At 38.6% G+C, this 25,951-nt stretch overlaps 1 protein-coding gene across 7 annotated transcripts in view; it reads right to left on the reverse strand.

Moving 5' to 3' along the window:
• TRPS1 (transcriptional repressor GATA binding 1) overlaps window positions 1-25,951 on the reverse strand; it is a 214,769-nt gene that overhangs the window by 148,588 nt on the left and 40,230 nt on the right. For 6 of the 7 annotated variants that reach the window (XM_084511469.1, XM_084511474.1, XM_084511473.1 and 3 more), the window contains 3 exons: window positions 23,723-24,651; window positions 10,826-11,955; window positions 2,371-2,974 (listed from right to left, as the gene is read on the reverse strand). In XM_084511469.1, the coding sequence (XP_084367595.1) occupies window positions 2,371-2,974; window positions 10,826-11,955; window positions 23,723-24,651 (2,663 nt within the window). The remainder of the gene's footprint in view (window positions 1-2,370; window positions 2,975-10,825; window positions 11,956-23,722; window positions 24,652-25,951) is intronic. The other variant, XM_084511475.1, reaches the window with a different exon arrangement.

The raw sequence follows: 25,951 nt of genomic DNA on the forward strand, positions 1-25,951 counted from the left end.
TTTTCACAGATCCTGGGGAACAGGGAACATCCATCTCACTGGAAGAATTAATATCACTCATAGAATCCCACTCCTTCATCTTCCCCCATCTCCTGTCCTCCAGCTCCCCCCCCCCTTATCTTCAAGCAGGTTGAATTCTCACTGTTTTCCTCTACCCATTAATAGTGATGAAATATATCATTAGGGACTCTGTTCCTCAGAAGTAGAAAGTTAACTTCCCCACTTGTTTCTTAAATAATTCAAACTGACAAAGGCAACTTGCCCAATTTCCAAATAAAAGTGAAAATGAAATTCTTATAACTAAAGAGAGGAGGGAACAAAAAAAAACAACAACAACAACAACAACAACAACAACAAAAAGAACAGACAACCAGGTACTTAGCACATCAGAGTCCAAAGGCAATGAAGGTAAAAATGTATACAAAAGTAATTGTTCTTTGAAAGGTGTCAGCATGATTTCACCAGTCAGTATAGACCTAATCCAGTATTAAATCCTTTTACAAACCATATAAAAAAAAAGTTGGGTTGTTCACATAATTTTAAAATGCAAGAAATTCATTTATATACCCTGTTAATACACGAAAAAAAAAAAAAAAAAATTCAGAAAACCATGCACATTATTGGTACTTTATATTATTTGAAAATCTGGAAGTGATCAAAACATTTCCAAAGTGATAAAAAATAATAACAAATATACCATTATCTTTGTATAAAGATTGAACTTATTTTAAAGGATGGCATAAGAAGCAGCCAGTGCACAGTTTTCCTTTCTTCATTTAGTATTGCCTTAAAATCATAATATAATGGTCTTATTCTACTATTCTACTATTTCAGATTTTAAGCTCTAGTTACCAAACAAATTTAGACATTTATAGAGCTGATTACCAGGTCTCTTTGGATAATGTTATTAAGAAGTCAAAAAATAAATGAAAATTATTTGTACTCTGGATAAACCCAAAATATAAACGGCTCCTCTGGCCAATATATAACTAGTGTCATATGTACAGCATGAATTCCACTGCTAGTCAGATATATATATATATATTTTTAGACATATTTCTAAATGGAGGAGAAATATAAACCTGCCATTCACAATGAGCACACACCCAGGCCCAACCAGGAACCTGTCATCCTGTGACTGCTTCTCATACACTTAACATCTGACATCAGTAGCTATTCACGACCTGCAAGGCACAAAAGACTGTGGTCCCCCTAAATTGCTTGCAAACTTTAAGTGACAGACACATTATTTTATAATTAGAATAACTGTAATATTTTTAAGACTACTGACTTCATCTTAAAAGAGCTTTGAAGATTTATATATGTATATGTATATATATGTATATGGAGACAGATATATACATGTATAAACTTAGCAGACCATGGAATAAAACATTTATCTTGCCTTTGGTCTTCTTCTGTCATGTTGTTCACTCTTACAGTAATGGAAGTTATGGTTATAAATGTTCTTATAAAAGACAATGCAGAACAAGAGATGATCACCACTTCCGTTCTAGTGAAGTTCACCTGCAAGTTCCTAAAAGTTCAAATTTCAGGGGAGCAGCCCCTGAAAAAATTCAGTGATGACACCAGGAGGAAGGCTCTTATTTGTCCCTGTGTTCAGCTCCTCAGAATTTGAGAACTCTTCTAACTTCAAGTTTACCAACAGTGGAAAAAGCGTAAGTTAGGAAGTTCCTTATGTCTACATTTTTTTACTATTATATATTTTTTTAGAAAGACAGAATAGGAATTATTTGGTGTAATGCATATTCTCCCCTTCTTTATCACACAAGCTCCTTCCTTTTCTCTCTTTTATTTGCTTCCAAGGCAACCAGACAAGTGTCAAAATTGATATGTAATTATGCTGTTTTACAAAAAAAAAAAAAAGAGGTTATTTTTTATTAACATTTAACTCAGGTTTCGTATTCTTATATATTTAATAATGTGAAATCTTGCTTAAGTGTGAACTGTCACACCACCTCAAAATTTAAGAGGTGATTAGTTGTAACAGATGTGCAGCCTTCTGGGGTTCTAAACCCTCATTCTTCAAATGCATCATCAACCTGCACAATTAGCAGGAATGATTAAACAAAATTCAATCAGAGCTAAATAGCAAAAGCAGATTCACTTGCTTACTAATACTGCATCAAATATATGCACTGTTTTATGCAAACACTTTGGAACATTTACCTGTCAGTTTCGGTCTACAAGTTTGAATCTTTCAGTCTTCCCCTGATTTTTATTTTTGTTTTCCCATGCATTCTCTCTGGAAATGAAGAAATCTTTCACATGCCTAATTAAACATAGCATACATGTAATCAGAAAAAAAAAAAAAAAAAGAAAAGAAAAGAGAGAGAGAGAGCTTCCTACCCGTAACAAGGACTGGGATTCATCCTTTGCCTTGCCGTCCCCGGATCCAGGGTAGGGCTGGGTGAGCTGCCCGGCCTTCTCCGCCGCTCCGGCTGGCACGCCCTGCAGGAAGCCCTTGCTCTCCACTGCCAAGCCGTAAATGGGCCGCGCAAGATGGGCAGCTTCTACGTTCGGACTATCCCTTAAAGGCTTTGGCTGCTCTTGGCCAACAGACACGGGGGTCAACAAGCCTAAACTGGTCTGTGTGTAGGACGGGCTCCCCCTCAGAATGTCTGTTCCTCTCCAGGTCACATTACGAAGATCATCAGCGGGACTGTCAGTCCAACCCTTCTCCTTAAGCACTTCCTTATCTTCTATCTTTTCCCTCTTGACTATGCTGTCAGATATGGGCTCCCCCATTTTGGGGTCTGGATTAATCAGACTGTAGACCTTGAGGTCAATTTTTGGCTCCTCCTTGATAGACGAAACGCCGTGACTGTCCTCCCCATTGGCTGTAGTGATGTCCACCTCCTGACAGTGCACAGTGTTGAAGTGCTCTAGTAGTGACTGAGTGTCAACAGCTGTGAAGCTGCACTGACGGCATTTGTAGCAGTTGTGTACTCTCCTGGAAGGAAACGAGAAGTGCATTAATGCCAGTCTCCCTTCAGCCCTCCCGCTCTCACTGGCTTTACCCACCCAAGAAGAAAGAAAATAAATTCAACGTACAGTACGAGTCCCTCCAATAAAGCAGGCAGGTTTGCTTTGTTGTCTGACACAATAGGGGAAAAATCCTGCTGCTTTTCACCCCCACGCATTGCAATGACCTCCTATTGTTCATTCATACTCCACTGCATTATTCTAAACTTCATATAATTTTCACTGGGATTTGTGTTGTTTCCTTTCCCGTTTGCTGCAGTACACTCTCCACTTTCCATTGTGGTAGAAACACTGAAGTAGTATTTTTTTTTTCCAACCAAAATCGAATAGTTAGAAGGGGAAAGTTTTCTTTGTATAAAAAACAAACAAATAAAACCCAGTATTCACATAAATATACTCTAGAAAGTTCAAATGTTGAAAAATTCCTTTGCTTTCCACCATTTTTAGTTACTTTTGTTGACAGATCATTTTGAGTGGGACTCTGCTTAACTTACAGGATAAGAACACACCAAAGGATGGCAGGTTGCACACAACAGACAATACTATTTGTCCTCTGTGGACATTTCAACATGACCTTAGATGCTGCTCTAAAGCAAAAGCAGCATAGTTGGCTGTGTCAATACAAGCTGCATTTTCCTGTCAAACACAGGAGTGATTGGGTAAGACCTGGAGCAGTATGGAATAACGCGCCTTCCTGTTTTCATTCGCGAAGCCTATATAAAGTGCTGTATTACCAAATTATGTAAAGCATATGTTGCTACATTGGAACAACATGTTACCACTTTATCTATCAGAGGAACAGAGCACTTTTTATGAGCTATATAACATTATGAATAATCATTTAATGCACAGAAGTGGTCCAAGCCCTCCATCGGAATCAGGCCCCGCCGCGCCAGGCTGAGCCGAGCACCGTCCCTGCCCTTCCTCGACACATTCGCAGAGCTGCAGCAACCTTCTCCCTGCAGATCCGCTCACACATCCACACCCCGTGCGTTCAAGAGCCACAACAGCATCTTCAGCCAAGCTAGAAAACGAGCCTTTCACTATCCACACAGGACAAAACTTGCATGAGAAATCTGTTACTGCCCTGACAACTCCAATTGTTGGAATTAATTCTTCTGAGGCCAAATCCTGGTCTCGGTGAAGTCAATGGCTAAACTCCCATTGACTTCAGTAAGAGCAGGATTTGGCTCTCAATGCATCTGTGGAACTGGAATGATACACAAAATGTCCCTGTTTAAGTATGATAGTTTAGAAGGGACAACTTGCCAAACTTCCAAAAAAAAAAAGCAAAAAAAAAAAAAAAACAAAAAAAACTTGTCTTCCTTCTTTCCTTTAGTTGAAAAAACAAACCATATGTTATTTACATTGTCTGATTTTCTTGCAGTTGTGTCAGCGTGCAGACATGAGCACACATTCAAATTCGAGCTTTTTAGCCCTTGTGCAATATCAGTTTTCTTTTTGTCATTTTCTGTTTTTATATTCATTTTAAGGGACTAGTTGGGCTCATTCAGTTACGCAAAAAATACAGTCAGCTATTCTCCATATAGCCTTATGGCAACAAAACCTACTTGTAGGAGAGAAAGCTGCGGGTTAAAATCCTGCTCTGGCTATGTTCCCCTTCTTTCATTCTACAATTGTGTTTTATTAAAATCAGCTTCTCTCTCAATGCGACACTAATATATTCACTCTTGCAACTTAATTCTTCTCTAAACCAAGCTTAATTCTCTTCTGAACCAAAAAAAAAAGGGAGAGTGCTATCTGATCAAAACCATTTTACAAATACAAAAAGCCAAGTTTTAAAGAGGGTCAGCCCTGTAAAGGTGGGATACCATCAGGGAAGTCCAAGTTAGAGAGGGGCTAGTTATCTTAAAAGCCAAGTTAAACAAGACACCATTTGGGGCTAATGGCTCAACCCCATACCTCCCCATGTTAAAGTTTATCAATCCTTTGGGAGACTACTTAGCCCTAAGTGTCTGTTGTTTAACTTGGCTATTTCAATAGCTAACCCCTCCTTTCTGACTTGGCTCTCATCTACAGACATCACACCTCCAAACAGCTGATCTTTTTCTGCCTAACTTGCTTCTTTTTTTTTTTTTTTTTTTTCTTTTCCCCTCCTCTCCCTTCCACGCTGGCTAAATGGTTTTGATCAGGAACAGTAAACACCACAGGAGTGCTGCCATGCTTATGAGGCCACAAACAAATGTAGAATATTAGATACAGTTGTAACTGAGTGGCTGGGGCCCTGCTGAAATCACCTTTTTTACGTGAGAGGTTTCTTAATTTAAAGGATTTATAATCTATTCAGAGGGAGTCATGAAAACATTCTGTAGTTTTCCTGTTAAACTGTGATAGAAATTGTGATGTGGAAAAGACTGATTTCAACAGGTAGCAGTAGCCAACAGGCTTTTTCTTCTAGGACATATACTTCTCTAGTAGCGTCCATCGCTGTCATTATAAATCTTTGTATTTTACATGTCCTTTATATTTTTCTATCCAAAAGCTCAAGGAAAGCAAGCTGAAGTTTGTAGCTGTCCAATGTAAGTCAAAGTCTCAAATAAAATAGTAACTATTGTAACCCTAGAGAACTTTTTTAGAATTGGAAACTCTTATCCTTCCCCAGAACAAGGCATAAAAAGAAGTATGTTTTCACCTCTGATTCTTATCACCCCACCCTGAGAGCAATCAAGAGAACAAGTTGGCAAGCTTTCATTTCTTATTGTACCAGAGTTTAAATCTACACAAGGTTCCTAAAGGTCTAAGTTACAACTAGATTTGTGCACAGAACTTCCCAAAACTAAGCAAAAAAATAAATAAATAAAAAATAAAAGTTCCAGTTTGCAAAGAACAGAATAAGCACTTCTGTCCTTATTGGTCGGACGATATACGTTTCAGGAAAAGTTAAGTATGGAAGAAAATTAGGTAAATAAAGATGGAAACAGCATTCTCCCCATTATGACTTTGCTCCTATATCACTCAAACAAACTAAAAGCAGGTTCAAGCCATAAGCTGGCATACTTCCCATGTGACAATGGAAAGGCAATGTTACACCATCCACTGATGTCACTTAGCATTATTATTTTCACTACTAAATAAATCAAAGACTTGATTATTCATGGACATTAAAACAGTTATGGCCCAATCCCAAAATTAAATGTCATGGAATTCTGGCCAAATTGTTGCTGCCCTGTCAGGTTTTGACAACTTAATAAAATCCTATCATTTATTTCTACTGAAATACACCTGAATTGGGTTGCAATAGAACATAAGAATTTTCCCTTGCAAAACCTGAAGGTGGAGAGATTAGTTGTCTTTTTTTTTTTTTTGATAGATTTAATGTTATTTATGTGAGATTTCTAATAGGCTGTGATACTCTTGACACTAGCGAGTTGTTAATTAAGTCTTGTTGACATACTTCTAACTAGTCTGAAGTATTACAAAATACCATCCTTTACAAAACAAGTAATTTTTTTAAAATTACCTGAAGACATTCCTATGCTCTAGGGCATAGAAAATATTCTGGATGAAGGTACAGCTGTCATATCACTTTCATTTTTTTGCATGCTTTGAATTTCATTAAGAATATAATAATTGCTAACATTTCTTGTGAAGAAACAGGCTCATAAGAAAGTTTACTTTGGGGATGGGTGCTGCACTTGGTCTTGCGGGGAGAGGAAAATATTCAGAAGAAGCAAAGGGAGCAAAAAGCAAGCAAGAAAACTCAGTGGAAAGGCAGGAAGGGGAGGAGAACGGGCAGAGCGGAGAGCAAGACTGAAATAAAATGCAAGCAAAAGCCACTGGCAAGAGCAAACAAGTTCAGAGCAGTGAATTAAGGTGTCAGGAGGATGGAAAAGGTCTTTGCAGCTGCTGCTGCTGTTCGCCAAGTGAAGGCCCCAGCTCTGCCACAAAGCAGGAGCTGCTGAGCCTCGGTTTACACGTTTGCCCTCAGTTAGATTCTCCAGGGAGCAGCCCAAAAGCTCCATGTTCCCACAACCTGAACGTCTCAGACCTTTGTCCAGCTTCTGCTGCCTGCTGGTGTTGAGGGCACTCTGGGACAGCTCCAATGCCCCCGTCCCCAGAGCACAGCCGCGGTGCTGGGCGCATGCAGGCCGCAGCTCCACTGGTACCCCCCTGCCTTTACCATCTCATTCCACTGACATTTAAGAGGTGAGAAATTTCATGTAATTCTGCTGAACAGCCCTACAAAGCTGCCGTCACGTGCATTTGCAAAAATAATCTCTGTTTATTAGAAAAAAATGATTCTGCTCCACTGCCAAAGCTCGTATTTCATTTGTGAGTCTATTTGCTTTTTATATTTTGCTGTCGTTTAATGAATAACAGTCACCAGCCTACCTATTTCTTAAAGAGTTTTAGGCCATCTTTCAAGCACAGTGTTTGTAATTAGCACTAGCACTGATCAAATGCTACTGTCGGTCTTTTTTGACAGTAAAGATTTTTATGAAGAAAAAAGTAATTTGTGCAAAAACGAGAAAATGTGTTGTTCTCCCTCATTTTTACAAAAAAAAAAAGTCTGGCAGTAAAGGTCTGCAAGAAGCCTCATTCAGCCTTAAGAAAAAATGAAAAATTAAAAATAAATTATTCTCAAGCAAGAAGAAAAATAATATCTAGACTGAGTGATCTGACATGCAAAATTTCCCCTAATAGTCAATATGATTTTTATCTAAATTACATGTTGCATCTTTTAGCTCATCAGAATAGCAGACAGTTTTAAGAAAAAATAAATAAATTTCACAATGAACGCACAGAATACCTGATTCCTCAGAGGAATAATGGAAAATGAGCGGTAACAGAATTAGAAAATGTAGGCCAACAAACCTTCCGGGGATTTATTTGAGTAAGCACCTTTTAGTGAAGTTTAAATACAAGTAAACTCAAGTGCAATGTGATTCATTAAATTCAAATTTAACTGAACAGGTCTCAAATAATCGTGTCAAGGAAATACTGAATGAGAGTTAAATGTTAATATACATTTCTGTAGAAAGAAAAGTTGAAATGAACGAGTTTTGCAAATTCTAACACTGTTGCAAATACATGGCTGCAAAGGAATAATATTAAGACATAGAAAAAAAAATAAACTAACTGACACCAGCAAATTGTAGACAAAGAGCCGAAAGGAAACCAAATAAAAGCAAATTAATTAAACATGCTGTTCATGTCTATGTCTTAAAAAAGAACATAATGAAGAAAGCAGACAAAAAAAATACACAAACTCAAATAAGTATGAGCTATCTTCAATACTCACAGATTATCTACGGTAAACTTAAATATGTGTATGGCAAAACACTTCCTGCAACCACATTAATGTTTATGACCATGTTTATCATTACAATCCATTCAGCCACTTATTATATAAAATGCCAGTTTACATATATATATATTTATATTCGTGCATATAATTTTATATAAATCAGAAATATATAATGGTGTGGCCTAACAGTTTTATTGGGACAAACTCTGTTGAAACCACAGAGAAGACCAGCTAGGCTGTGAGCTGCCGCCACACCAGTATTTTTCTATGTATGTCACATAACTCCCCAACACAACTATTTTACACCACTATTTTTAAGTTCTTTTAAAAATCTGAACTAATCTGTACCCTTATTTCTTAAAATGCAAAGAGGGAAAGGAAATACAAATCAGGTATATGCAAAACTTTTGTTAAGAAAAAGGAAAAAACAAATACCTGATAATAATATAAATAGAAAGAATAATGCCCTAGCAGTCTTTTTTATTTGTTTTAGTTTGGTATATTAAAAACTATGAAAACTGAGGCATAGAAAAGCAAGGTGTCTGCCATTACAGAGCATGTACCAAAAACCAAACTAACTTCTGTAACTTCAAAAACGATGCACAGTGGGAAAGAAGAGCAGCAGTATATGTAGAAAATAAACAAAATTCAAATTTAAAAGGGAGTGGGAGAGCAGGGTAAGGGAAAGGGAAAGAAATTGGCAGTTGTGGGGATTTTGTTCTTTGCTTTGACTATACAACATCCTCAGAGTGCTCTATAATGCGGTAGACTGAAGGCTTAAAAATACATTGTTCGAGTGTTTTGAACAGAATAGGCTAATTTTAGACAAACAAGTTGAGATTCAAATGTTTAAATTCATCTCTTGATTTTCCAAAGAGTGCATCACATAGCAATTCCCACTGACAACTGTTGGAGCTGAAGGGTGCTGAGCACTCTGGAGGACAAACTGCTGCCATGGGGTGTCTGCCTTACAGTTCTCAAAGTCATGGCTTCTCCTTTCCCTGGGAAAAAGGATTTTAACTAGGCGTGCTTGTTAAAACTTAAATTAGCAGCTGCAGCAAAATAAAAGTGTTTTTCAGTCAAGGAGCCATTTCAATCTTCCAGTTATTTAACCACTAAAAAAAGATCATGCCATGCCCCAGCGGCGGACAAAGTGCTGCCTATGGAGTTCTACAGCACAGCTCAAAGCTGCTATAATAACGCTTGGAACTTAGATACCACTTTTCATCTTCAAAGCAGTTTACAAACATTAACTAATTAATCCGCACAACATCCCTGAGGCCCACTTGGATCAAAAATGGGGCACTGCATGCTGGGACCTGAATCCTCCGTGGGCACTAGTTCCAAATTAAAGATGAGCAATCTGCTCTTTTTTTTTTTTTTTTTTTTTTTTTTAAATAGACTCCTGATACATTGCCAATGCAGCCCTCTGTTGGGCAACATTTGGATGCCCCCAGCTTTCATCTCTATTAAAGTATCATGCCCCAGTCTGCCTTTGTTAATTTTGGATGTCTTGGAATCTATTAAACGTGGCACAGTTTCTTGAGCTTTTAACAAAGCTTTAGCTTTGAAAATGCATCTTCTTTTGTCTTCATTCTAGCTGGCTTCCATGCAAAGATCTTTTAGATGAGATAGATACTGAGCTTTCCGTTGTTGTTGACGCATTAGCCTTAACTATTAACATATTCAGCATGATTTTCTAATATTTAACATTGCTTTTGCAGCAGCACATAACTGTAGCTTTTTACAAAGTCTAGGAGCCAGTTCCTCCTCCGATGTAAACTGGACTGCCAGTTTACAACAGCACAGGAACTGACCCAAGAAGTTTAGCAGGGAGTTGGCTGCCATCGTGACATTGTGTCAGACTGAGTCAGGAGACTGGCTGCATCCACCTCCAAATAGGAACATTAGCATTTAAAATAAATAGAATGACACTGTAAACCAGCAACACAAAAATAAGCATCTGCAAAAGGATCTTGGGGGATGACATCAACAGACAAAAGAGTGTCTGCTCCCAGTGTGAAACCAACACCAAAACAGCAGTGGAATGCTCTTAAACTCATTATTGCATTGCTGGACTTGGGAATGGAAAATACTACAAAAAGGTAGTACATTGAAGCACTGTTACGGAGCATGAAAGGATTCACAGTCTATCTTGGAAAGTAAAGCCATTTGTGTTCCCCTAATGAATGAAGATGCCAGCTTTCTGGTAAAAAAAACATTAACTAAAATAGTACCTAAGAGATACTGGGTGGAAAATAGTTGACCAAACCTCAAATATGATGGAACTTCAACATGTACAGACAAATCCAAATCTCCCTCTTCATTGCACAGGTTTAAACATGTAATTAAAGCCACGGACTTAGCTGGTGTTTTTCCAAAACACAGTGGATGTTGGATTGGACCCTGGCTATAAAGATTTGCATCTATGCACATTCCTATTTTGATTTCCAGTTTCCTCAGTTTTAGGGAACAATGACATGTAATTAAGGAATCAGGAGGGCCGTTTGTTTGGGTTCCTATTAGCAATCATTTTAAACTTCACTGTACCTGTAGTGTCGGGAAATCTCTTCTTCCACCTGGGTGGTAAAGTCACATTTGGTACATGAGTGTTCTTTGTTCTCTTTGAGAGTCAGCGGCCCGTCCGCCCCTTGCAGGGTATTTGTTTCGGGTTTGACATCAGACGCTTGGGCTTCGTGTGCGTTCTCATAGTGAAGCAGAAGAACATCTACGTCAGGAGTGGAGAATGAGCACTGATGGCACTGGTGTTTGACTCTAGAGCTTCCTGTCACCCCTGGAGACAGGTGCAAAAGCAAGAGAGCACAGTGGGAACAATTACTTTTTCTGCAAGCAAATGGATAAGTAATTTCTCCAAGGTGCTTTTCTGGGCTGCAGAGGCCTCGGGGACAGAACTGACAGTGCTTAATGGTACACTTATGAATGTTGTGTAGCTGCTGATAGTGACGGAGAAGTGGGCCCACCACTATTACATCTGGGCCATGGCTCTTTGAGTACCTAAAGTCACAGAACTGACAGTTGTAGCTTGTCACCATGCTGTCCTCTGCTCCTTTGCTAGTCAAGTCTTTCTTTTTTGCCACACTCGCACCCTTTTCTGTCTTTGTCACTAACTCCCCGTCTGCATTTTTGGCTAGATCATTCTGGTTAATGACAGATCCCCTAGAAAGCTTATCATTCAGATCTGGATGATGGCTTCCTGACTGGTTTCCCCCATGCTGTTTGCTGTAATGTTCTAATAGTTTCAATGAGCTGGACGATTCACAGCTGAAACTGCAAAATTTACACCAGTAGTAACTGGTTGTATCGGTACCATTTTGTCTAGAGGAATCTATTGGCTTGATGGGCACCGAATATCCAACTGGTGTATCATCTCCTGCTTTTACAGTGATTCTGTCTTGCCACTTTCCCAAGTCTCCAGAATCACATGGTCGAAGAGTAGGACTGGATTTATTGGAGTTTTTCTCTGAAGTTTTACCAGAATCAGAGGAGGGAAGGGCTGCTTTCATTTTGTTTGGGTGAGTCTGTAAGAAGTGTTGCTCTAGTTCAGTGGACGAGTTGCCCATGTAGGTGAAATTGCAGAATTTGCAGCGGAAGTACTTGGTGTTGCCTTGGCAATCTGGAGTTTTCCGCCCAATTCCGATGAAGGTTCCACCTAAAGTAACCTGTGAATACACAATAGGGTCATTTTAGCTCCACTGTAGATTTAAACAGCAAGGAAGCAAAAAAGAAGGAGAAACAGAGAGCAATTAACTCATAAGCCTCTTAATTAAACAATGTCAACACCATTTTCATTTGTGCACTTGTACTAATGTAGCAAGATATCATACTTATACTCTCAACTTATTTAGCATTTGTTGATGAAGATTATGAAATGTTTCACACAGCTGAATATATATTCCATATGAATACTAAACATTTGAGAAAACTGCGGCATGCATCCACAACATGATCAGAATTCAGACTTCCTCAATAGGACTGTTGCTTCCTTCACTAAATCAAGTTATTGATAGACAATCTAATAGTCAGTTCCCAAATCCCTGAACCCTTCGACAGGAAATTTTGCTGTGATTTTGTATCAGTTGTGGAATAAAAGAACGAGCCCTCAGTCTTTTGTTTTTTTTTCAATATACTTAATGTTTTAATGATATTCATGCTTAAATGCCCAAGAGAATTGCTTTCTAAACATGAGCACACAAAAATTAAATTTAAAAGAGTGAAGTCACTGTGCTGGGCCGAAGTATGACCAATTCTTCTAAAGAACAATCCTGTAGGAGTATCCAGTACCCGCCAGGATGCCTTTTAACAAAGCAGTAGTGGCTGATGTCTGAAACGAGAGGCGGTTTTCTCAAAGATTACTCAGTGCAGACGTTCTCCAAGGAAATCTTCCGTCCTCTCATGCACAGAGCCCAATTTAGTAAAACAAGGATGGAAAAACTACAGTAGAAAAATGGCATGTGGCAAAGAAACCTACCACACCCAAGGCCATGACATCACTAATTAAAAAAAAAAAAAAAAAAAAAAAGGTACGTCTACTTAACTGTTCTCATGATCTCTGAGCAAAATGGTGTGTCTGCAGGAAGGAAACAAGGCTTCCAGAGCTTATGTTGCTAAAGCATGTGTTCGCACAGCAGGCAGGCCTGCCCTTCCCAGGAGTGCACCACACCTGCCCCGTGACATCAGGGGGATTTGCTGCTCCTGTACAACTGGTTTGGAGGCCAAAAAAAGAATCTCCTGACAAAAGTGTCACCGCTGCTCTACTTCTTTTCCTGAATAGTAAACAATGTACAGCATCCAGAAAATAATTCCTCTTCACACCCAAAATCCACAGCCAGCTACTCCTTTGTCATCATCCATCTTACACCACTCTATCAGGGACATGGGTAGAAGCTAACGTGCCACAATCTCAGTTTTTCTGCCCAGGAGATGCCTTATAGGGAATATAAAATTTCCACAAAGGGTTAGATTTTCACTCTCCCAACTAGTAAGTGTATTACTACATTTCTGCAGGATTCAGTTGTGATGCATTAGGCAAATGGCGTAATTATTTTTCATCTCCTCCTCAACAGCTGTGCCACAAAGAAAGTATGTGATCACTGCTCATTCAGTATCACACCATACGGAAAGACTCAGACATACAGACAGCATGAAATGTAAACATTTTAAATGCATATAATATAAATGCCTTTTAGCCATTTAGCTCAAAGAATGAGACGCTATCCTTTGTGTCCCATCAGAATTGTACATCAGAATAGTGAGTCAATGAGTTGCTAAACCATGGTATAATGAGCTGCTATTCAGCCTCTGACTCAAAAAAAAAAAAAAAAAAAAAAAAGAACAATTGAACAATTCCCATACGTTGGTTAAAACTTTTTCTTAAATAAACTGAAAATTGCTTTATGTTTGTTTAAGAAACATATCTCAATAGGCACTGGTGAGCGGGAGAGCCAAATAGCTAGGATTTAACTATAACAATATAACAATATTTTCATTTAAACTGGGACTCCAAGTGCTGATACCAAGTCATGAATTTGATTTTGAAAAGGTTCAAGAGGGAAGTTTTAATAGACCTTCTGTACTGCTGAGGATATCTTGTTTTATTAATTTTATGCCTAAAAAGAACTGGAGACAAAACCCTACTGAGTCTGATCCACTGACATTGGGATTTGGGTGAGCTCCATAGTATCTGGCACTTGAGGCCCTCATCCACTGCACTATTTCAATGTTCAAAGTCTCAATGGTGTTGAAAGACAACTTAAAGAAAGCATTGATGGAATTATGGCAAACAGAAAATAACAGCAGTTCACTGTGTGATTGCTTCAGATGCAAGGTGATCTGGTTTTGCTCATTTAATTAGTTACGTATGTTTGTTCGATGCATGCACAGAAAACTGGCCAAAATGCTTTACCTTAAGTGGCGCTAATGAGTAAATACATCCATTACTCTTAGCTGTCTATTTACAGAGCCTACAGATAACAAACCTATTTTGCAGACACTCTGTAGAAATTAGTTAGAAATTGTGAGTGACAATAATGCCTGCCGCTGCTCACTGCTAATTACTTTTATTTACGAATGCTGGAAAAAAACATAGTATTCGTACTAGCATTTTATACAATGCGCTGTAAATCACAACATTCTCGTAACTTGTGCTAATCCTGCTCAGTGGCATACATAGCAAATTCGTGTCCTATGCTAATACATCTTTCTCTGCATCAGAAAAGGATAAAAATGAACGAAGTATTCATACACTATTTGTGTTTACCAGTTGCAATACATGGGAAAAAAAAACAAACAAACAACAAAAAAACAACATTTTTCACAGCACTAGAATTTAATTGATTATCAATTACTGGGCTGGCATTTCTGTGACTACCCTGCCACAATTCAAATTAATGTATCCCATTAGAAGAGCATGCATGTGAAAGGCAACACGAGGTCATCTTAATGTTATTACACTCAAAAAACATTTCTCATGCACTAACAAAACCTACTTAAAGCCTTTTTGGAGGGTCATGAGGTAAAAAGAAGTGAAGAAACTGGCTTCCACACAGAGGCTGGGAGAAGCACTTGGAGGAAAAAGTGCTGGTATAAACTGAGGCTGCTTCAGCTTTCAGCCAGCCAAATTTGGATGAAGCCTACACATTTGCAGAACTGTTTGCATTCATGCATTCTGCTCAAGACTTGGCTTGACTTTCAGATTTTTCAGTTACATATCATATCGCTATGTACAGGCACCAAGCTCCTTCACTGGGTTTGTAACTGTCCTTAATCTCCTGCTCTCTCTGACCATCCCCAGAAACAGGAAAAATAAAGGAGAGTGAAGTATAAGGGTGAAAAGAGAAATGTACGTTTAGTTTAGAAATCAATATCCACATTTGTGTATGATATTAGAAGTGATAACTTCTAGTATTCCCATATTTTATACTGATTTCATTAAAACCTAGTCCTCTGCTTTGCCCTCACAGAGCTATATTTTCTTCAGTAGACACTCCTCCCCAGTATAAAGCAGAAGAAACCAAACAAAAGCAATGCTAAAACTCTGCAATTCTACTAGCAGTGGAATCCAAAGTGCCAGATCACAGAGTAGTATTCGCAACGTAGTGGCAGCAAAAGTACTTGTACAACTTGCACTGCAAATGCAACACCTCTGGATCCACAGTTCCTTCAGTAAGCACATAAGAAAATTCATCTTTATAATTCTTTTTTTGTAAAGGGAACCTAATGTGCAAGGCATCTGTATGGGCTGGGGAGACACGATTTAGTTCTTCACTGTCACTTTCTTCTGAGACCTTGGGATTATCACTTACTCCTACAGCACCACTATTATGGCAATACTATTGTCATTATTGTGTTGCACAGAGGAAGAAGGCTATTTAGAATGGCTTCTCCATTATTGTGCTTGAGATGTTTGCGCTGGTATTCTTCAAAAATTGCTCTTCAAGGCCAGGTCTCAGCTGGGGATTAAACTGAAATACATTTCAGTTACAGCACGACTCCCTGAAACTCAGAACTCTTAACTGTTAAATTCATCTATTAATGCAGAAAAACATCAAAATCCAAAAGATCAGGACTAAATTTACCACAAGAATTGAAGTTCATGTGCTAATACAACTAAGCTATCTCCTCACTTACCACGCACGTTTCTAAAAATAGCCAGAAAGAGGAGAAAAGATAACACAGTAATTGACAACATTTCAAAACATACTTTCTACAGCATGTTGGCAAGTACTTCAACAAAGCAGTATAATTGCACTATATGTTTCCAACAGGTATGCCTATACCTTCATTATTCAGACTGAAAACAATGATTTCATGGAATAGATGGACTCAAGCAAGGGAAGGTATGTTTTGTCTTTTTTTTTTTAAAGTGTTTTAAATTTAACCTGCCCTTGATACAATTGATACTCTATGCTCCCCCCCCCCTTTTTGAAGTTCTAAATCTTATTATGTCAAGGGAGTTTAAAAATACCACTTTGCTTACAGGAAAAAAAAAAAAATATATATATATATATATATGCTTTTTATATATATAGATGTATAGATAACATCAGCCAGCTCCTGCAATCGTGTTTCATGAAGAAAATTTCACCAGCAGAAACCAGTGGCTTGTATCCACGTAAGCGATTCAACCGTAAGGGCTTGCACAGATGTCTTTGACCTGTGGCCTCTGCTGCAACTGCTGATTAGAAACTAGAGCAACCATCTGCAATAGAACATTAAATGTTAATATATCACCTTTTTTGATTAACTGGGTTACATCTTTGGTTAATCAGGAGGTGAAAGGCTCTAGATCCCCTACCAATCTCCTAAGCCATCCAGTCTGCCTTTGCCAATTACTCCTAATCTTCTAATCCTAAAGTATTTTCTAATGCTCTTGTTTATTCATTTGCTTTGTGCAATACAGCATCCAGAACATTTTAACCATCCCACATTTATGAAGTTCTTCATGTCATGCAGGCCAGAACAGATTCCTGGCTTTCATGCAAGTTTGTGTAACACCACTCAGTTCTCTAACCTTCAATATGGAGAACTCACTTGCTCTCGCTCTCTCTGCATGTAAAACTAAGATAATCTTCAGAGCATATTCACTCTTAAAACTATTTACCATACTGTGATAATCTATCTGTAGATAAAACTATGTTGCATAAGGCAAAGACTCAGGGCAAACTCCTGGCCTTCTGCGTTATTTCTATTTACCGTAACAAGAAAACATAGCATTGGGTCACATTCATTCAAAAGAAGCATATTCTTCTCAACGTTTATTCTGTTGCCATTGAAGACAGTATGTTTTTTTGACTTTAGAACTTAAAAGGTAGCAGACCAGGCTATTTTTACAATAAAAAGTCTGACAGAACAATAACAGCACTTAAATTAAGGTCAGGAGACCAGATGTGTAAAAACAATAAAAGTAAGGAACACTGAATCAAAACTTTCATTTGCTAACTAACACTAGCAGACTAACATCTAGCAACTGAAAGGAGCCACCATCCTTTCTATTCTCTTTCTGTACAGATAAAATTACCAGACAGTTCCTTGGCTACTGTAAACTCACACAGCCTCTCAGACTCAGAAGCAAACTTGCACTGATTTACACCAGAAGAAAACCTAGCCACTCTCCTTTTTTCTCAGCAACTTTATTTTTTAATCTGTCATCATTTCTGTGGGCTACCTTAGCAGTTTGTATCTTTAAATATATCTGTGACTATTACTAGTCTCACAAACTTTCTTCATTAAATAGTCTTCAGATACCCAGGACATAAAGATGAGGAGTATTAACACATAAACAACTTTGCTTTGAAAGCTGTGACTATACATCACATCACTTGTCCACATTGACTGCCCATGTGAATGCTCTCATTTGTGGATTGAATACTTCTCACTGAAAGAAGTCTAAAATAGCTCATCTTTGTCACAGCACAAGTGAATATTCCCAGGCACTTACTACTTAGCAGCTGACATGCTGTAAATCACTGCATATCATTTTGAATAGTAAACTTGCTCATGCATCTACAGAAATGATGAAGAGAGCATCTACATACAAGAATAAAAATCGTTACTTATGAGCTATGTTCAATATAGAATTTAGATGCCTACAAGACCACGGGTATTTTTTCACATATTTATACACATATAGATTGTATGAGAAAAAGAAGCACATGCATGTATACACACAATCACATGCATATGAATGTACATGTATATGTGTGTTTTACCAACATCTGCTACTCCAGCTGCCACCATTTCTTCTCCATGCCTGTGGTTTAAGAGAGAACATTGACTCCTGTGTTTAGGAGGTATGACTCGGTACAAGGCAGTCTACAACCCTGATCATGACCCAGAAATAAGACTCAAAATAAACAGGTATGCACATATGCAGGTGCAACACCCAAGAGAGTTTGACAGCCTTCTCCGGGGAGAGTCCTCAACACAGCCTACAGATGAAAGAAGCCTCACTGGAACATCATGCCTTCATTCAAGTTCTGTTCTAGCACTTCCTTTAAGACCTAGTACAACATCACCTAGCCCAAGAAACTAGGATACATCATATACAGCAGCTGTTGGTCAGGTTTTTTTTAGAAGTAATTCCTACTTCATGGGCAATTCAGCTAAAGTCAGTAAGACCAACAATAAAAAATTTGGATCCATTTGTCTAAGCATGTGAGGAAAATGGAATTCATTCACATAAATGTCTTCATTTACATCAAGTAGTTATGTACTCGTGTACGTATAGGAAGCCCACTTGAAGACAAAGTTGAACTTTAACAAGGTTTTATTTGTACTAATAAACAAGTAAATGATGTACTTGTTTATGCCTCTAGTTTGAATTCTCATCATAGCTGTGAGTCCCTTTGCCAAAACCACCAAAATGAAGAGAAAGCCCTGAACACAAGAATGGATATTGATTACATCTGTACCTCTACAGATCCCCTTCAGCTTTTTTAGTCTTACCTTCACAGCTTTATATTCAATTGAACTGCTAAAATAGCAGCAGAGGATAAAAACCAAGAAGGTATTAATAATCAAGCCACTGGTTCTTGTTTACCTGGATCCTAGTTGGACCAGACTTACAAGTTGTATTACTAGAATCATAGAATTATTTAGGCTGGAAAAGACCTCTAAGATCATCTGGTCCTTCCTTTAACTTAGAACTGCCAAGTCCACTATTAAAGCATGTCGCTGAGCTCTAGTCACACACATGTTAAAATATGTTAAAATCCAGAACATGTGCATAACTGTGTGTGCACATGGAGCTCACAACTCATTTATAAAGGAGAAAATATAAAGAGCTTTATATCGTGTGCATTGGCACTTCTGCCACTTTCCAGGATGCTGAGCAGCCTGTTAGATGGATATCCAGATGGGCGCTCAGTTGCTAGGAAAATCCTGGAAAAGTTGTTACCCATATAGGACACACAATTAGCCCGAGTATTATAGGACAACTCTTACAATATTGGGTATCTAGAATTTTAAAAGAAAAAAATCTGCTGCCAATCTTTCATTAGTTTGTGGGGTAGTTAGATAATGCAAAACTTTTTTTTTTTTGTCACAGCTTACTGGAATATAATCAATAAATTTTTGGACAGCTTTTATTAATCCATAGCTTTTCTGAAATTTCTCTCCTTGTCTCACAAGGCATGATTGTGCCAGTATCTAAGACAATAAAACAATCCAAATGAGAGGCCTGGATTAAAAAAAAAAAAAAAAAAAAAAAAAAAAAGTAATAATTATCACGTTTTAGTCCTTTCAGAAAGGAGTCTGAATCTCTTTAAAGGCTGAACATGAGAGGAGGCAGATATGTGATGACAAGCTCCAGAACCCGAGCCACGCTGAGCAGGAAGCTCCTCAGAGGTAGCACACACGATGTGAAGCTGCCCGGAGTCGACCATAAGAAATGCTGAGCACTGCAGTATGTCTTCATTCACGGCTGCATCAATACTCTTCCCCCTTGGGACATGCCATCTGAAACCCTCACCTGAATGCAGACATGTCTGTCCCTTTCTTTGAGGGACACTGTTTTCTTTTAAAACGTATCAGGAAATGGGGTCGTGCTCCCTTTTTATACAATAGCCTAATGGCTTGAACACTTGTTCAGGAAACAGGAAAAGTAGGTTCCTTTCCTCGCTCTGTCTGAGGGGATACAAGCCCACTTCTTCGTCCTCACTGGACAATTGGCATCAACTGTCCTACTCCTTTGCTAGAGGCTGTGTAGAAGACAGCACTCTACAGCCGTTCTATTGAAGCCATCCCACTCGGTCATTAAAAACCTGGGGATGGAAACAAGACTCCTGCCTACTGGCTACCCACTTGTCTGTCTCCAGACCTTTCCATATTTTACATTAAAGAGCCATTAGATCAAACACAGGACACTTAATCATGCAGCAGCAAAGAAATGGTTTTCAGCATCATAGCTGTTATCTTTGTCAGCTGAATTTTACTTTAAGTCTTTGGATCTGTCCTGAAGTCTACTGCCTTACATACGTCCACATTTTAGCCAACCGCAGGCTAAAATATCCAGCAAAACAAAACTGCCTGTAGACATTGATCAATTAACTAAATGTGAAGAAAAGGCAATGAGTGGCAGCAGCAAAAGCTGATCCATTGAACTCACTACAAATATTATTCTGGTAACAGCAATAAAGCTGAGGACACATTCTCTGGGAATTCAGAGATGTGCTAGCAAATGTTTTCTAAAATCCATACCAGAAAGAAAGTCAATCTCCCAGAAACAGCTCAGTGAATTTACCCAACCCTATTGAATTTATTGTAACTCAATGAAATAAAAGTCTCTGAGGAAGAAAATGGAAACAACAAATAAAAGAGAATTTCAAAACTAAATCACATCTTCAGAGAAGACAAAGAAATTTTGCTTGATTAAATATTCCAGTCAAATAAAATCTTCACATTAAGGCCAAAAATCTTGGATTATTTACATGGTTCCCAACCAAATCCTGTTTATGTACTGCAAAACACAGTCCCAATATTTTTGTAGCTGGATGTAAAGCCAAATGTGTATCCCTATTGCTTTGCTGACTTCGGTACAAAAAAACAAAAAAAAAAAAACAAAGCAAAACAAAAAAACACCTGGGTTTAGAGGCTTGGGCATTTAAAAAAAAATAAAAGGTTATCTAGGACAGACTTTACTTCTGTGGTGTAAATCTAAAAATGCCCTTAGTAAAGGGGGCCACATCCCCGTGTATCTGCGGATAGGATATTAGATATTGGTTTGTTCTGTAATTTTTCCGTTTTTCCATTGTTTTTGTTGTTGTTGTTACAAATGCAAACTACAGGGCTCAAGAGCATGCCTCACTACTGCAAATCTTCGTATACATTGGTCTCCAGCAGACCGCTGTGAGGCAGATCAAAGTCATCTTCATCCTCCAGCTTCTTCTGCGCCCAGCACCCTGGCCTGAGACCATAAATCTATCAATACCTTCCACCCCAGCTACAACAGAACAGTTTGTTAAGAGCAAAGGGATCAATAAATCAGATCTTAAGCTCAGTCCACTACTATTTCAAGTTAATTACAAAGGGATAATTTTCCTTTAGCCTGGTACCTACATACCAAATAATACTGTTTAGATGAAACAGTTATTTGGGTTCAGTTCCCTCTCCTTGTAACACAGGAGTTTCAACCAATTTTAACTGCAGCTCCGGTCAGTGCGATCCCTCGTTGCTGCAGGAGATGCCAGACGTTCAGATGCCTGAGAAAAATCCCCTCCAAAATGGACATAGTAACAATATAAACATGTGTGGGTGCAGAGGGGATTTTCAAATGTTCTTTTACTGTGTTTATGAATCTCACAAAGCTGCTCTGTATCGAGAATGGGGGAGGAGAAAGCATAAAAATATTAATCAGTTACTTATCTTCTGACATGTTCTGGATCAACATCTGGTGCATGTGCAAGTGATGAAGTATGGCATTTGGCACAAAAGCTTATTTAATCTTCTCTTCCCAAATTGGGCAGGGAAAATTAGCACTCTTAAAAATTAAGTTTCCAGATCCAATTTTTTTCTTTAAAATAAATTGCCAACATTGTATAGGCTGTCTGTTCTATTTTGGAAAATGTTTTTCGTCTGAGAAAAGACTGATCTTAAGTAGATTATCTATGGGCTGTTTCCTACCGCTTTTTGTCTTCCCTGCAGTATCTTACTGCCAGGGTTTAGTAGACAAGTATAGTCTAGGTTCAGCTGTTTTATTTCTACTTCTATCAGCTCAAACTGAGATAGCTCTCACATCTGTTTTATTTCTCAAAGCACTGCATAGGAAAAGTGTCCAGCTCATTCTAATCAAGCATAAACTTTCCTATAAATAACTAAGGACCTAACGAAACAATTGTTTGGAGGAAATGAAAGTGTGTTTAGAAACTCGAATTCCTCTATACTGTATGACTGAGCTGTTCCAGTTTGAATGTCTTCCTGACAGCATGGATCAGTTGCTCTAAGATGCTGTCCCCGGAGTCAGCAAACTGAAACTATAGCAGGAAATCCAGGTATTAACATCATACTACGTGCTAATTATAAACCATCATTTCCAATTCTGACATTATTCACTTCTAACCTCTTTTAACTAAATCACGTATTTGCCTTCTAATCACAGTTTGACAGGAGAGAGTGTCTGACACGAGACAGTGAAGTGATCTTTTTAATAAGGCAGCAGTTCAAAGATTGCAGCTTTTACGCATAATAACGACCTTAGTTTGATTTGCTGCTCCACAAAGAAGTTGTAGAGTTTCTGAAAAAAGAGGAAAAGTTTAAATCATTTTAAAAGCCTCAAGTTCCTGACTTGTGTTCCTGTTTCAGCTTCTTACTTGAAGTTCGGTATTAACCATCTTAACCGGGTTTGCATAATTTCTTTTTTATAGCTACAACCTCTTCAAGCATTGTTAAGCATTTTCCACCTGCTACATTTTCTTTTAAAAGAAGAAATATATATATAAAAATAATCCTATTAGATATATCCTAGCACTTCATCTGCTCATTGCTACCAGGTCAGATGTCATGTCCTGTGCAAACATGCCCTTGAAATTGGACGGGCATGTGAACTTGTTTTGTATGCAAATTTTGTTACTGATTTTTTTTTCTTAAAATCTGAATTATTGTATCATAGAATATTGACGTATTCTTCAACATCTCTCAGCTCAGTCATGACAGGATCTTTAAAAAAAAAAAGGCAAAGATTTTGTTCCACTGTTTATTGAATATTAACTGATAAGAAACTAACAGAGACTCCAAGAAAAAAACTTGTTAGTCTTTCTCTTTGTGGTAAACATACGATTTCTTTTTTACAGCAGTATCTAAACAGTAGTTTTTTCACTGCTCCAACTAGATGAAAAAAATTGACTGAGGCAATACTCCTTTCCTTGCAGGCTTACTAATGTGAAGGACGTTGTTACTCTTAAAAACGGTTTAAATACCCATTGTGTATCCTGTTTATCTGGCACTAGACGACTGTAGAGCTGCCAAGACTTGTCATTTATTTTATCTTAATAAAGAATCAATAAGCCAAATCTTGACTCCCAGCAGTGGATAATTTAGGACTACATTTTTAATTTCCAGCTGCTGTCTTTTGTCTCTCTGGTTGTTATTTCTCAGTATTATTTGCTATTTTCTTTCCATGACAGCAAATCCTTCAGATATGATTACCAATGCAGCAATTTGCCTGTTTGCTGAATAAGATCTTTTACTATTGATTACCACAATGACTAAATCACACACTGAAATATCACTGGTCAAAAAGCCAAGTATTCCTCTAGTGTACAAGATGCTAAGCAGACCTGCAGCAACCCTGGCTAAAACAGCCCCAAATGGTTCGTAAGGCTTAAGCGGGTTAAGTGAAATACTGTAACTGCAGGTAGGGGAGGCTTTGCAAACAGCCAGCTTTGCAGCTGAGAAGGCAGTTAGCAGAAGCAGGGGGACTGGGGAAATACAAACCTGCACATCATAAGTCCCATTTAATAAGACAGGCCTCTGGGAATTGATGTCCTGCAGCACCCCCGAAAGCACAGTGCGGTTGACTTTCTGGAAGTCTTTGGAGTGGCTGAATTGCACCATGTTGTGGAGAGCCAAAATTTTAGTGTCGAGCTCAGCATCCTGCCTGGTGCGGTTGTGCAGGCCTAGGTGGTACTTGCGGAAGTGTTTGATGAGATCTGTGGGGTCGTTCCCATAGTAACCATATCCACAGATGTTGCATTTGAAGTCCTGAAGCTCTGGAGACAGAGGCGCCGTATCTGGGTTATCGTTTACCAACAAATCTGCTTTAGATTTGTTCAGCCTTAAACCCCCATCTGAAGGCACTTGTGGGTTTTTTGAGGCCATGGGGACCGGGCTTGAGCCTTGGCCATCGGTTTGACCACTTTGCACTTGCACTGTTTCATCTGAAGCTTTTGGCGACATCTGATGCTCCTCATTTGTCTCCGCTGCATCTCCTGACGGGGTACGGGCCACATCTTGGGTGTCATCTGCATCTGATTTCTGAGGAGACTTCAAGGGCTCACAGATTCCCCCAACAGCTGGAGATGAGAAAGCCAGCATATTTCTGTCTGTCACCTCATCATGAGGGAAGGATGGAACATTTCCTCCCTTATTGTGGCTTTCATAATTGAAGCCAGCCTTTTCACTCAGCACTGAGCTTTTCAAGTCCTTTTTAATGCTGGAAGATGGCTCTTGGACATGCGTGCAAAGTTCCTCCTTGTTATTTAACTCTGCCGCATCACCCTGGTCAGTGTTTTCTTGCATCTGCTCTGCGGAAAATTCTTTTTTCCTTCCAGACTCTTCGCTTTCAGTACCTGTAGACTCAAGGGTCTGTACCTCACCTTCACTAGCAACGTTTCTTAGAGGGGGGTTCTTTTTCCGGACCATATCTACCACAGAGAAAGAAAAAAAAAAAAAAAAAAAAAAAAAAGAAGCAAAAAAAACCCTATAGAATTATTCACGATACAAAACAGGTTACAAGCCTGGCACTTCTTAAAGCATTCTGAGCTATACAAAATACATGAAATTTTCAGCAAATGTTTGTCAAGCAGCTTCTTATTCTGTGCAGAAAATTGCAACTTTACATTAAAAAAAATTGGTTACACTGAGGCTGAACTCAACTAAGACAGAACTTTAGAGCCTACAGAAACTCTGCCATTGCAGTGAGTAAATTACAGGTTTCGTTATCTTTTCTGAAGATAACAGTCTGGCAGAATTAATGTTAAATAACTGTTTCCTTTAAAATAATTTTAAAAATCAAAGAGCAAGAATAAACCCTTGTAGTCTAATGTTCATACACTGTACAAGTACTGTACATAATGTAATTTAGCAAAAATGAATGCAAAAGACATAGTCAGGAGAACTTAAACATGTTATTATGAAAGAAACAGATTTAGGAGAGTAAGCAACTTAGAGGTTTCAGAGAGAGTAACCTCCCTATGCAGGTACCGGCTTCTCTGCAGCAAAAGCTCCCCCTCGTACTGCCTATAAACTTCGAACGGGATTATATGGATATTCTAGAGTCTGGCCCCACAGTCCATTATTCATGTAATTAGTTCTGTTTGCCAAACAAAGAGAAACTAACTTTATTAGGAAACCCGTTGTCAATAAAATTTTACAGGCCTGGATCCAGACATTTGACATTGCTGTGCTGGTGAGTAGGGATCTACCCAGAGAACACCTGGAACCCACATGGATCCAGCCAGCCAAGGCTCCTCTGCTCAGCCCTCCTCTCGGCACAGCCACTGCTGCTGAATCTGCAGGCACACTTGCCACATCCATTGAAGAAAGCTCAGAGAGGACAGCGATAAGGATTGGAGAGAAAGAAACAGTCTGCCACCAGTGAGCTAGCTGCTAGCTGAACAGGGGATATCGTGGAAGAACAAATAATCAGAATGTGCAGTTAGGAAGCCAAGTTCCTGATGCACTACAAATCTTCACCTTCCCCAGCCTACTTAGGAAAAAATATATATGAAACTTCCCTGCACTCTCCACTGCTTGGTTCTGGATTTGATATTCACCACCAGATGCTTTGATCCATTTGTGTTCACATGCTAGCTATGGGCAGAAGACAGATGTGCTACAACTTTTTCTATGCTCTTATCTTTGCCAATGCTGTATACAATGATGGATGCTTCTCTTTGCCAGATTGCGTGTGGTCCGGTGGCAGCAGCCTGCAGCACCACACAC

This window comes from Aythya ferina (genome assembly GCF_964211825.1).
Source record: "Aythya ferina genome assembly, chromosome: 2".
Lineage (NCBI taxonomy): Eukaryota > Metazoa > Chordata > Aves > Anseriformes > Anatidae > Aythya > Aythya ferina.